Raw genomic sequence first — 12,673 nt, 5'->3', positions numbered from 1 at the left:
ATCAGAACTCTGCATACTGTCATGGAACTGAAAGGGTTAAGTTTTCTACCTTTATTGGATTGTTATTCCTGTGTATCAGATAGTCCTCTGCAAACTTCTGAAGCTAGCCTAATTTCTAAAAATTCCAGTGGGGGAAGAAATAGAATCTTTAATTCCTGTTTTTCTCAAATCTTATCAGACTGGTAAGTACAGGCTTGAACAGAAGTCAGGCTCTCCTGGGTCTGACCTTGCAGATGGTCACTAGTGGGTGCGTCAGAATGGAAAAGTTGCTTTCCTCATTGCAGGCACTAGCAGAGCAGAGCTCTTGGCTATCAGTTCTAAAGGAGGAGAATTCTAGGGGCTTTTCCTCCAGTAAGGTCACTGATTGAGCAGACTGTCTTTTGCTTTTACTGTGATAGACCTGGCTCTTCAGGACTTCCTTTCTCTTTCAAGGGTTGTTGATAAGATAGTCTGGGTAGTTTGAAAATACAACCTAAAACAATATGCACGCCTGGCATTTTGTTTTGTAAGAAGGTTGCTTTATATTTTATATACATATATATATTTATATTTGTGTATGTGTGTGTGTATGTGCACGTGCATGCACAGTGGTGGTTTGTTAGGCAGCAGTAGATAAACAATACACCATTTAATCATTGATTCATTCAGACACTCATTGAACTTTTCCTGCATGTCAAATGAATGCAAGGACTGAGGATATAGAAAGAACTAGGGCAAAGAAGGTTGCTTTATAATAATCTCTTCCATTGATCTCTTAGGACTTTCCAGAGTCAGACAAAATTATTTTCGTTGTCCTTTTTTCCCTCTTCTTATTTATTTACAATCTTTGGCAAAATAAGGATTCCAGTGCCAAAGCTGGGGGAGCCATCAAAGGTACCTAGCAAATACAGGGGAAAAGAGGGCTACAGAATCAGAGAGAAGGCACTCAGAGCAATGGCTAGCTGAGGCCTTTGCCAAGTCAAATTTGTTGAAAAACCTTTGTTTAATAAACTCTGTTTTTTTTTTGAAAGATTTTATTTATTTATTCATGAGACACACACACACGCACACACACAGAGCGAGAGAGAGAGAGAGAGAGAGAGGCAAAGACATAGGCAGAAGGAGAAGCAGGCTCCATGCAGGAAGCCCAATGTAGTACTCAATTCTGGGACTCCAGGATCATGCCCTGGGCTGAAGGCAGGTGCCAAACCACTGAGCCACCCAGGTGTCCCTAATGACCTCTGGTTTTTGTAGGGATTCTTGGGGGAGCTCTTTGGGTTGCATGTTCAGTTGTTGAGTTTAGAAGGTTATTTCTATTTAAGTTTAGCATCATTGTCGGTTACTCCTGTCATCTCTGCTAAGTTCCCAGATCTGTAGTTTAACCTGCACTATCGCCCTGCACATGGCCTTCACTATTACTGGATTGGCTGTGGTAGGCAGGGGACTTGAACTTGCCTAGACTTGAATTTTTGTCCTGGAACTTTTTTTCTTAGCAGGGATGGCACCTGTCCTTCAGTTTAACATGTGCATGTAGTCAAACCTCTTAGATGTACAAAGAAATATATTATGTTCCCTGTACCCTGAGAATCATACAGTCTTATTGGGAAATGAGAAATACATGAAAAAAAAAAAAAAAGAGAGAGAAACTAAGGTGGGGCTCCTGGGTGGCACAGCCAGTTAGGCATCTGATTCTTTGTTTTAGCTGGGGTTCTGGTCTCAGAGTCATGAGATCAAGCCCCACGTTGGGTTCTGTGCTCAGTGGAGAGTCTGCTTGGGATTCTCTCCCTCTGCTCCCCCATCACGTGCTCACTTGCTTGCTTTCTCTCTCTCTCTAAAATAAATAAATAAATATTAAAAAAGAAAAAAGAAACTGAGGTAGGATGCCACTGTGCCTAAAAATATGGTACAGATAGTGAGTGCTATAGGAGGCCAGGAAAGTGAACGGTGAATTTGAGCCAAAGTAGTTACAGACTCATTTCTGGAGGAGGTAGCACTTGAACTAGTCTGTGAAGGATGTGTGAACATTTAGTTAGGTGGCAAGGAGGAAGGGTGGCACTCCAAATTGAGAAAATGAATGGTTAAAGACCTAGGGAAAAGAATGAATGTGGCCTATTTCAGGATGATTGGGCTGGAGAGAGCCTTCCTGCTGAGAACAGTGTGAGGTGGCACAGTAAACTGAGTGAGTGTAAATTCTAGAGGGATTTCTTTCTTTCTTTCTTTCTTTCTTTCTTTCTTTCTTTCTTTCTTTCTTTCTTTCTTTCTTCCTTCCTTCCTTCCTTCCTTCCTTCCTTCCTTCCTTCCTTCCTTCCTTCCTTCCTTCCTTCTTTTCTTTTTTCTTTCTTTCTTTCTTTCTTTCTTTCTTTCTTTCTTTCTTTCTTTCTTTCTTTCTTTCTTTCTTTCTTTCTTTCTTTCTTTTCTTCCTTTCTTTCCTTTCTTTCCTTTCTTTCTTTCTTTTTTTTCTTTTGGAGTTCAGTTTGCCAACATATAGATAACACCCAGTGCTCATCCCATCGAGTGCCCCCCTCAGTGCCTGTCACCCAGTCACCCCCACCCCCACCTCCCTTTCCACCACCCCTTGTTCATTTCCCAGAATTAGGAGTTCTAGAGGGGTTTCAATGACAGCCGAGAATTTCGACTTTATTCTATAGGTCAGGGGTATCGCTGATTACTTTTTGAGCAAGGAAGGGACATGATGAAAGCAGCGGTTAAGATGATTGAAACTATAGAGGAATTTAGAATGTGTTGGAAAAGGAAGCTGAGAAGTAGAGAGGCTCCTTTAGGGATCCAGGAGTGAGGGGGAAAGGGGTCAGTGAGAGAGAGGACAGAGAGAATGGGGAGTGGGGTGCTATATCAGAGACCTTTGAAGAGAGAATTGGAGGGGAGAAGAAGGAAAGAATCAAGCAGAACTCAGAGGTTTGAGTCTGCAGCGGAGGGAGCATGGTACCAATGTGAGAAATGGCAGTGCTGAGAAGGAAGTCTAGTTTAGGAAGACGGTTGGTACAGACATACATGGAGCTAGGTTGAGTTTGAGATCATAGTGAAAAAAACTCAGATTGTGTGCATGTGTGTATATGTGTGTGTGTGATTTTTGCAGGTCCACAATCCCTTAGCTGCAATTCTGAAATCCAAAGAATGCTGGAAACTGAAAGCCTTTTTTTTTTGGTAATTTGTGGCAAACTCATTTGGCAGCAAAACCTGGCTTGAGTGAACACAGGGTTATTTATAGTCTTTATTTATTCCACTTATTGTGAGCATTCATACTATTCACTGCAAAAACTAGCTTGTGCTATGTTAATATAAAAACCCTAAATCTTAGGTGACTTAACACAATATTCCCAGTATGGGGAAGGGGAAGACAGTGTTCACCATAGTCAGGACCCTGACCCTGAGGGTGGCTCCAATGACCTGGAACATATGGCTGCCAAGAAAGAGAGTGTAGAGCTCAGTGATATTCTCAGCTCTTGGTCAGAACTAGTCATAAAGTCCCAGACTAACTTCAGGAGAGGCTAAGCAATGCAGAAGTACATGAGGAATACCTGTTCATATTCTGCCTCTGTCATGGAAGTGCTGTCCCAGATACCTTCCCCTGGGGGGAAACATCACACAATATATGGAACATGTATCAGACTGCCTCTCCAGATCTAAAAAGTGTACTCTGAAACACTTTCAGCCCAAGTGCCAGGTACTGTCCTCTTATCTCTACCTATTTCTTTCATTTAATTCTTTTGATAATTTCATGAGGTAAATACTGTTTGTACTTTATACATGAGGAAACTGAGTCACAGATCAGTTAGTCAAATTCAATATAGCTAGGAGATGTTAAGCCAGCATTTGAAGCCAGACAGTTTGACTTCAGTGCTACATTCCTAACGACTTACCTGCCACAGCTACGTGGCAGACAGAGGAAGTTTTGCTTGTAAGATTGGGGCTAGTCAGAGATTTGGGGATTGTTTATAAGTTGCCTATTTTTTATTCCTACTGAAGAGAAGATGTGAGGAAAGGGGGAGAAATCCAGAGGCCAAAAGTCCAAACTTCAAGGAACAGTCACATGTTGGGGGAAGGGTGAGAGAGGGCATGAAGAAGAGGAACCAGCAAAGATGCAGAAGTGGTTACAGTGGTGGCAGGTTCTCTGGGCTGGGATAGAGTCGCAGAAGGCAAGGGAAAAGAGAACCTCATGAAAGAGGATTTGACCACCAGTGTGAAATGTCTCAGAGAGGCAAGGAGAATGGTTGGCAAGAGGAATTGAATAAAGTTATCTTTATCTGAACTTTCCTTATCCATGGCTTATTCTGGTCAGCCTGACAGGGGGAACTCAGATTTAGGAACTTGGCAGATGTGGGCATGCCATGTGGTACATGCAGGCATCTTGCTCTGGAAAGGCTGTCACCACATGAGAGAAGGGATTCAGAGCACTAGGCATCTTTGTTTACACTCCTTACTAATCACAGGCTTGGTTAGTCTTGAGTAGGAGTGATCTATGGTTTAAGGCAAAAGTTTAATTCCCTTTCTAACTGAATTCACATAGAATAGTGCTTGAATTATGCACTATTGCACTATGCACTTGAATTAGGCACTACATCATGAAATAAATTCATTTTCTTCAGTCCCACAGAGGGACAGAGGGGATTCCCTCATAAGTGCATCAAAGCATAATATCCCAGTTTAAGAGCTATTGTAATATTTTTTTTATTGCTACAAAAAGATAAAAATGAACAGAGGAATACAAATTTACTTTTTAAATTAATTTTCAAAAAAGATGTATTTATCTATTTTGAAGGAGAGAGAGAGAAAGAGGGAATGTGCAAGCAAGGGGAGGGGCAGAGGCAGAGGGAGAGAATCTCAAGTAGTGCCCTACCCAGGGTTTGATTTCACAACCCTGAGATCATGACCTGAGCCAAAATCAAGAATCGGAAGCTCAATGAACTGAGATACCTAGGCACCCCTATAAATTTCTTATTTTATTATTATTATTATTTAAAAAATATTTTATTTATCTATTCATGAGAGACACAGAGAAGCAGAGATACAGGCAGAGGGACTTGATCCCAAGACCCTGGAATCACAACCTGAGGCAGAGGCAGATGCTCAACCACTGAGCCACCAGGCACCCCCAAATTTCTTAATTTAAATAAACAGGAATAAACTGTAAGGGAATCTGAATAAACTATGGACTTTAGTTAATACATCAATATTGGGTAATTAATTGTAACGACAAATACCCACCATTTGCTTCAATGTGGATGGAACTGGAGGGTATTATGCTGAGTGAAGTAAGTCAATCGGAGAAGGACAAACAGTGTATGTTCTCATTCATTTGGGGAATATAAATAACAGTGAAAGGGAATATAAGGGAAGGGAGAAGAAAAAGACTCCTAACTCGGGGAAACGAACTAGGGGTGGTGGAAGGGGAGGAGGGCGGGGGGTGGGGGTGAATGGGTGACGGGCACTGAGGGGGGCACTTGACGGGATGGGCACTGGGTGTTATTCTGTATGTTGGTAAATTGAACACCAATAAAAAATTAATTTATTAAAAAAATAAAAAATAAAAACAAACATAAAAAAATTGTAACAATAACAAATGTACCACAAAGGGTAGTGGAAGGGGAGGCGGGTGAGGGGATGGGATAACTGGGTGACGGGGACTGAGGAGAGCCCTTGATGGGATGAGCACTGGGTGTTATACTATATGTTGGCAAATCGAACTTCAATTAAAAAAATATTAAAAAAAAACAAATGCACTGTGTAATGTATGATGTTAATAACAGGGAGAGACTTCTGGGAAGAAGGGTATGTAGGCTCTGCTCAATTTTTCTGAAAATCTAAAACTGTTCTAAAAATAGGATCTATTAATAAAAAAACAGTAATAATGAGAGCTACACCAAAGTGTGCTGGACTGTGAGCAGCAGGAGGTGAAAGGCTGTGGTAACCCACTTGCAGGGACAGACAGGGCTGCAGACTGTTGAGTGCTCATGTAACTCTAGAGCTGGCTGCAGAACTAGAGAGTGTAGGAAGCTGGAGGTGGCATGTCAGCATGCAACAGCATGTCGTAAGCACTTGCCATGGAGGGCCCTTGCCATGCTAACTGCTCAGCATTTCAGGGAAAGGAGAAAAAGAAGACAGTGAGAAAACTGCTGTCACTTGCATAAACCTTAAATCCACACGATAACTTTCTCTGCAGCACTGCCCCACCTTTCTGCTTGTGCATGCACACACACATAAATATAGCCACACATACACTAGCACACATATGACTGCAGACTAGATGGAGCACACTGCCTTCCCATTCTACCTTCTCCATCCCTATGTACTCAAAACCTCAGCCAAAGCCTCCGCTGCTGGTTCCCCAGGTCCCATAGCTTGCTACATGATTGGTACTCCAGCCTCCTGGTTCTGACTCCATTATTACTCCAACTCCTCCATGAGCTCCAAAAAAGTAAGGTCACAAAAGATCCTTTGATAGTTTCTCCCATTGAAGCACTGCATCTGTGAGTAAAGTAAATCTTCTTTGCCTGTGTGACACTTAAGTTGTAGCATAGCATGGTGATTAAGACCTGGGCTTGGGGTAGTGGAAAGGAAGGTGGGCGGGGGGTTGGGGTGACTGGGTGATGGGGATTGAGAGGGGCACTTGACTGGATGAGCCCTGGGTGATATGCTATATGTTGGCAAATTGAACTCCCAATAATAAAAAAAAAAAGACCTGGGCTTCCAAGGTTTGAATCCTGTCTGTTTCTTTAAAGCATGATGACCTTGAGGGAGTTTATTTAACTTCAGTGCAACTCCATTTCTTCTGTAAAATGGGGACAATAATAGTATTTGTTGTGAGGATTTGTTTAATCGATACACGTAACATGCTTAGAACAAGGCTTAGTACATAGTAAATGTTCAATAAATATTAACTATTTTCATATAGTCTTAATGGATAAAGTGGTCCATGTGTTATATTTTAAAGGATAAGAGGGTAAGATCAGGGGTATGTTTTGAAGTTTTCACATTGCAGGTCAGAGGAGCTTTGCTGTCTACTGTTGAGTATGTGAATTTTTCAGGGACATGAAGCTCTTTGAGCCCCAACTCCATCTTGTCTTTAAAATAACAGGATAGAGGACGGCCTTCTATATTTTGATTCAGTGATTCTCAAGCTGTGTTCTGGGGACCCTAGAAAGTTCCCAAGAACTTTTCAGGGAGTCTATGAGGTCAAAACTATTTTCGTATAAATACTAAAATGTTACTTGCCCTTTTCACCCTCATTCTCTTAAGAATGTACAGTAGAGTTTTCCAGAGGCTACATGATATGTTTTACCACAGTAGATTAAAACCAAAAGCTGACATGAGAATCCAACTGTCTCCTATTAACATGCATTAAAGAGGTTTGTATTCTGTCACTAAACATAAAAGTATATAATTATTTTTTGTAACAATATGTTTATGTTAAGTAATATTTTTAAATTGTTTTAAGGTGAATGAGATATATTTAAGTTTTCTGTTTTAATTTCTAATAGGAAATATCAGTAGATGTAATCTACATAAACAAAAGTTCTTTGAGATCCTCAGTCATTTTTAGAGTGTAAATTAGAATCACCTGTCCAGTTCAGTGGACTGGAAGAGAATTCTAGCCTTCTAATCTCTTGAGTAGAGAAAGTCCTTTATGTATCCACCTTACCTTTGACATTCTGTCCTGTTTCTGTCATCTTCTCTGTCTGCTCTGTGTTTCTCATCTAAAGATACTCTAGAACCTCCTTCTTTGTTCCAAGGCACAGTTTATTAATTTCTCTTTCTCAGTATACTTTTCATTCACTGACTGTGCACTCTTTCTCTGCTCCATCTCTATTTGTTGATTTCCTGACAGTTTTACTTTTCTTTTTTCTCTATACCTGTTCTTTTCTTCTATAATATCTCTTCCCTTATCCTGCCATGACTCATCCCTTGAGTCATTTGCTTGTCCTTTACAATATCTCTTCCTCATTGATTTGTTTCTTAACATTCTGATGATTCTATTTCCTCCTATTTCTGATATTTACACTCAATTCTGTTCTTTACCCAGTTAATCCATCGATTAATATTATATACCACAAATATTATATACCATTTTCCTTGATTGTCACTGTGGTATGGAAATAAGATAGACACAGTTCATGTCTTCCTGCAGCTTATGGGCTACCCATGATGGTCATTTAGGACAAAACTGGGGACAGTTCTAAGGTAACTTGTCCAGGATCTCACTTTACCCTACCTGGAGTGAGGGGGTAGGTGTCTTAGAAGGAACATGAAAATCTGTAGTAGCAGCAGCAACCATTTATCGCATGTCTACTATGTATCAGGTGTTTTACCTACATTATTTGCTTAGTTCTCATAGCAACTGTGCAGATTAGGTATGTTTAGCCCCACTGTACACATGGAAAAACTAAGATTCATGGAGGATAAGTAACTTACATGTGGACCCATAGCTAGGAAGTATCCATTCTAAGGGTTTCTCTTTCTGTTTAGTCACAGTAGCCAAGAAGGAAACATATCCTGGCCAGGAGGCAATGTGGTGGGAGAAACTCCAGAGCCAGTGTAGAAATAGAGTGTATGAACATAGAAATGACATGTCAGAGCATAGCAGCTGAACTGGGGTAGCCACTTAGGGATCTTGTCCCAAGAGCTTTGTTGCTCCTGAGGTTAGAACTCAAAAGGCTCCGAACTCATTGGAAAGGAATGTGTATGAGGTAGAGAAGCTGGAACAGGAGCCATCAGGGATGTTTGCCTAACCTTGCTAAAGGACTACCTGAAGCTTACCTGGGAATGGCAGGATAACACATGCCAGAGAACCCACTAACCTGTTTATCATTCCTTTGACAGAGTGACGTCAGAATCAAGTTTGAGCACAACGGGGAGAGGCGGTAAGTCTGCCTTCTGTTCAGTGATTGTGTTGATGTGAGCTGCAGTTCTCAGAAAGCATTTAACTTCTGGAAGCTCTTTCCCTGGAGCGATCCCTATGGGGTCACTGGCTGGGTGATGGGGTTGATTGGGCATAAAAAGGTGATTTTTATCTTTGGCTTGGCTTAACAATTGAATTTTATTTCTGGTGTTAGAAATGGAAACCATTTCAACTGCTGATGTTTTACTCTTTTGCTCTTATTCTACTCCTGTGGGTCCACCATTTTGCTAGGGGAGGAAGTCAGGACTCCAGGTCTACTCAGAGTTATGACTTCCAAACACACTGACACTGTGCCACCTGTGAGCATCAGAAGGAGATTTAGATTCTCCTGTGATGTGGTGCATTCCTAGCCCAGTAGAATGGCCCTGGCTCTGTCCACATCAGGGCCAGGTTAGTGAGTTGGAAATTTCTTTATAATGTGTCTGGGTTGGGAAGCTGCATCAAGTCCATCAATTGTGAAAGATTTCAGATCATTTGAGGATTTAGAAAGAGGGAGTTTTTCAGTCTATATTTAGTATCTTTCCTTGTTAAGGAAGTGAAAGTGATGTTACAAAATCCTTCTGTCCTTTTCTCCATTGTTAGTATTTAATTTTTTGTAGGAAGTCAAGGTAGAAGTTCTCAGTTGAGAAAAATAGGACTCCACTTAATTTCTCAAATTATTTAAGGAAAAACTTATTTTTTTAAAGATTCCATTTTTAAGTAATGTCTACACCCAACATGGGGCTCAAACTGACAACCCCGAGATCAAGAGATGCATGCTTCACCACCTGAGCCAGTGGGGTACCCCTTAAGGAAATATGTTTAAGATTTTATTTATTTATTTTAGAGAGAGGGACAGCATAAGTGGGAAGGGCAGAAGGAGAGGGCAAGAGAGAATCCCAAGCAGACTCTATGCTAAGCACAGATCCTGACACGGGGCTTGATCCCAGGACCCTGAGATTATGACCTGAACCAAAACCAAGAGTCAGACGTTTAACTGACTGCGCCAGCCAGGTGCCTCGAGGAAGAACTTTTAAAAAGCATACCAAACTCTGGTCATGATAATTGGGACCCTATATGTGCATGCATGTGGCATATATGTGCCTAAGTGTGCTTTTCAGTATCTGTTTCCTGCTATGCCATTCTCTCCCATTGATATCCTTCTTTTTCTTTTGCTTTGAACATTTGGGAATGTGAAGAGCATGCTGATAAGAATAAGCTCTTCTTACTGTGTAAGTCCCACCAGAGGACCTTAGTGCCTCTAAACATTGGTAGCTCAGGTCCAGATACAGGGCTGCTGTTCTCCCTTAAAAAGATACATTCACAAGCCTGCAAGGTTGTCAGAGGTTGCCTAATGGAAACACTGTGATTTGCGGAGCCTTATTCCTGCTGCTGCCATGTGGGTTCTAGGCCTAGAAGGAGGAAAGTCTTCTGAGCTCTGTCCTCTCATCCTGTTCCTGCCAGTAGCAGGGAAGTCAAATTGTCACTTCATTGTTGCTGCTTTTCACACTTCTGACATGACTGGGTTTTAAAGGGGTTGCCAAACTTGGAGTAGCAGAGAGTTTTCAGAAGTAGATACAAAATCAAAAGCTCAATTGTGTTGGAGCCTAATTATGCAGTTACGCTCTCCTGAATTCCTGTTCTCAAAGTGGTATGTAGTTACAGTGAGCAGACTTACACTGAGAAAGTGTATGTGTTTAGTTTCAGAGAAGCTGCCAGATCGAAACCACAAATATTTAAGGTGGTCAGGCAGGAATGGCCTTTCGAAGCCCTGAGCAAAATCTTGGTATCAAGATTTTGAAAACTGTGCATTCTCTTTTTATGGCGCTGTTTTCAGGAGCCATGGCATTTCACTGTTTGTGTACTATGTGTGGAATTGAGGACTTTATAAAGTTGGTGCAGGGAAGCCAAGTTTAAGCTGCTCTGTGCCAGACAGCTCTGGTGTCATGTGTTTCAAGTCTTAGGATTTTGTAGAGAATATTATTGTGGGTTTTCTTTACTTTTTTTGCAGGAGTGTGGATAGTATCTATCTAAATGTTGTAGACCATTATAGAGTTAGAACATACAGAAAAGAGGAAAGAAATAGTGACTTTTTCCATTTATCTATGCCAGGTATCCATTCTGTTTCCCTTTACTTTGGAAGGGTGTAGGGACCAGGTTCCTAATGCTTTTCCCTTTTAGCCCCAGGAGGGCGGAAGAGGTGGACTATAGATTCAAACTCCTTCCCTTTGAAACCCTTCCTGTCTGGACAGTGGTGGGGGTGGTTGTCACAGGTGTTAGGCTCCTCTTTGAAGCACGGACTAAAAATGCCTTTTATTCAGTTTAATGGCAGCAGCTTAGATCTTACCAAACCTGAAAGTCCTGGTTTCTGATCTTGACTTTGGGGCTGCTTCTGGAGGTTTTGAATGGCTCATTGCCAGACCAAATGTCGGAGAATTTATCTGAGCCTGATCCTTTTCTAACAGTGTGCTAGGGACATCCAAAACGTCTCCTGGTATTTTATTCAGAGAGACTTTTGCTAAGGTCCTGATAAATGGGGTATGATTTGCTATTAGGAATTAATGGGAAAGCATTCTCTCAAAAGACTCCAGAAAACGCGTATATCTACATAGCGTCTAATAGTATCACTCCTTGGAACAGTTGATTTGAGGGGAAAAAATACAAGGTTTACAGTATGGATGGATTTCTAGATGGAATATAAACTAATATATTCAGCAATATAATTTCAAAAAATCAAAGGTGATGAATGAAGGAAAAGTTATGGAGAAAATGTCTTCTTGAGATGTTAGGCTTTGTGTGAAAGATAGGATAGACTATGGTTGATAGAAGTATGCTATCAGTGTTATCCAAAAGAACTTTCTGGTATAATGTAAATGTTATATACCTGTGTTGTTCAGTGTGGTAGCCACCGGTCACTTGTGGCTAGTGAGCACTTGCATTGTGCCTAGTAAGACTGAGGAACCAATTTAAAATGTAATTTTAATTAATTTGAGTTTAGCCACATGTAGCTAGTGGCTGCCATATTGAAGAGCACAGTTCTAGATTATGGAAGCTTTTCTGCTGCCCACTTATTTATGCCAGCCTGGCACAGAAGAGTATTAAAGAAATTATCTGGTCAGATGCCATTAAAATCCAGCAGCTTAGATCCTTCTCTCCTGTGGCTTGTTGCTTCTTCCTCTAGTTATAGCACTTCCCACTCTAGGGGATCAGAGAAGATGTAAAAGAACCATACTTCTTAGCATCAAGGAGGGCAAGAATTATAGAGGCTCTAGGTCTGAGTGCTGCACTAGTGCTGACTACTAAGCACTAGTCAGATTTTGTTCAGTTTAAGCTACCAAGAGATGAAGGTGGTTTTGATATGCATTTTCCACCATCACATTAAACATAACTTCATATGTTTATTAGCCATTCAGAATTCCTTGAATTGTGTCATCATATCCTTTGCCTATGTTTCTGTTGGGTTGTCTTTTTCTTACTGATTTTGCAAGGATTTTTTTTTTCCAAGCCTGATACTTGTTTTTCAACTTTGTCGATGGCTCATTTTGCTATCAGAATTTTTGTTGTCAGGGGTACCTGGGTGGGTGGCTTAGTCGGTTGAGTGTCCCTCTCTTGATTTTGGCTCAGGTTGTGATCTCAGGGTCTTGAGATTGAGCCCTGTGTTGGGCTCCACACTCAGCAGGGAGTCTGCTTAAGGATTTTCTCCCTCTCCTTTTGCCCTTCCCCCTGCTCAAATGTGCATGCGCTCTCTCTCTCTCAAATAAATAAATTTTTGTTGTTAAATCTTTTTCTTGTCATCTATAT

At 41.1% G+C, this 12,673-nt stretch overlaps 1 protein-coding gene across 3 annotated transcripts in view; it reads left to right on the top strand.

Annotated features, from left to right (window-relative positions):
- The window catches only part of MAP3K3 (mitogen-activated protein kinase kinase kinase 3), a 69,819-nt gene that overhangs the window by 18,418 nt on the left and 38,728 nt on the right, over window positions 1-12,673 (top strand). For all 3 annotated transcript variants that reach the window (XM_077853840.1, XM_077853839.1, XM_077853841.1), the window contains exon 3: window positions 8,815-8,855. In XM_077853840.1, coding sequence (XP_077709966.1) covers window positions 8,815-8,855 — 41 coding nt within the window. The remainder of the gene's footprint in view (window positions 1-8,814; window positions 8,856-12,673) is intronic.

The sequence above is a fragment of the Canis aureus genome, chromosome 16, assembly GCF_053574225.1.
Source record: "Canis aureus isolate CA01 chromosome 16, VMU_Caureus_v.1.0, whole genome shotgun sequence".
Classification (NCBI taxonomy): Eukaryota; Metazoa; Chordata; class Mammalia; order Carnivora; family Canidae; genus Canis; species Canis aureus.
This window is presented reverse-complemented; position numbering and strand designations above follow the sequence as displayed.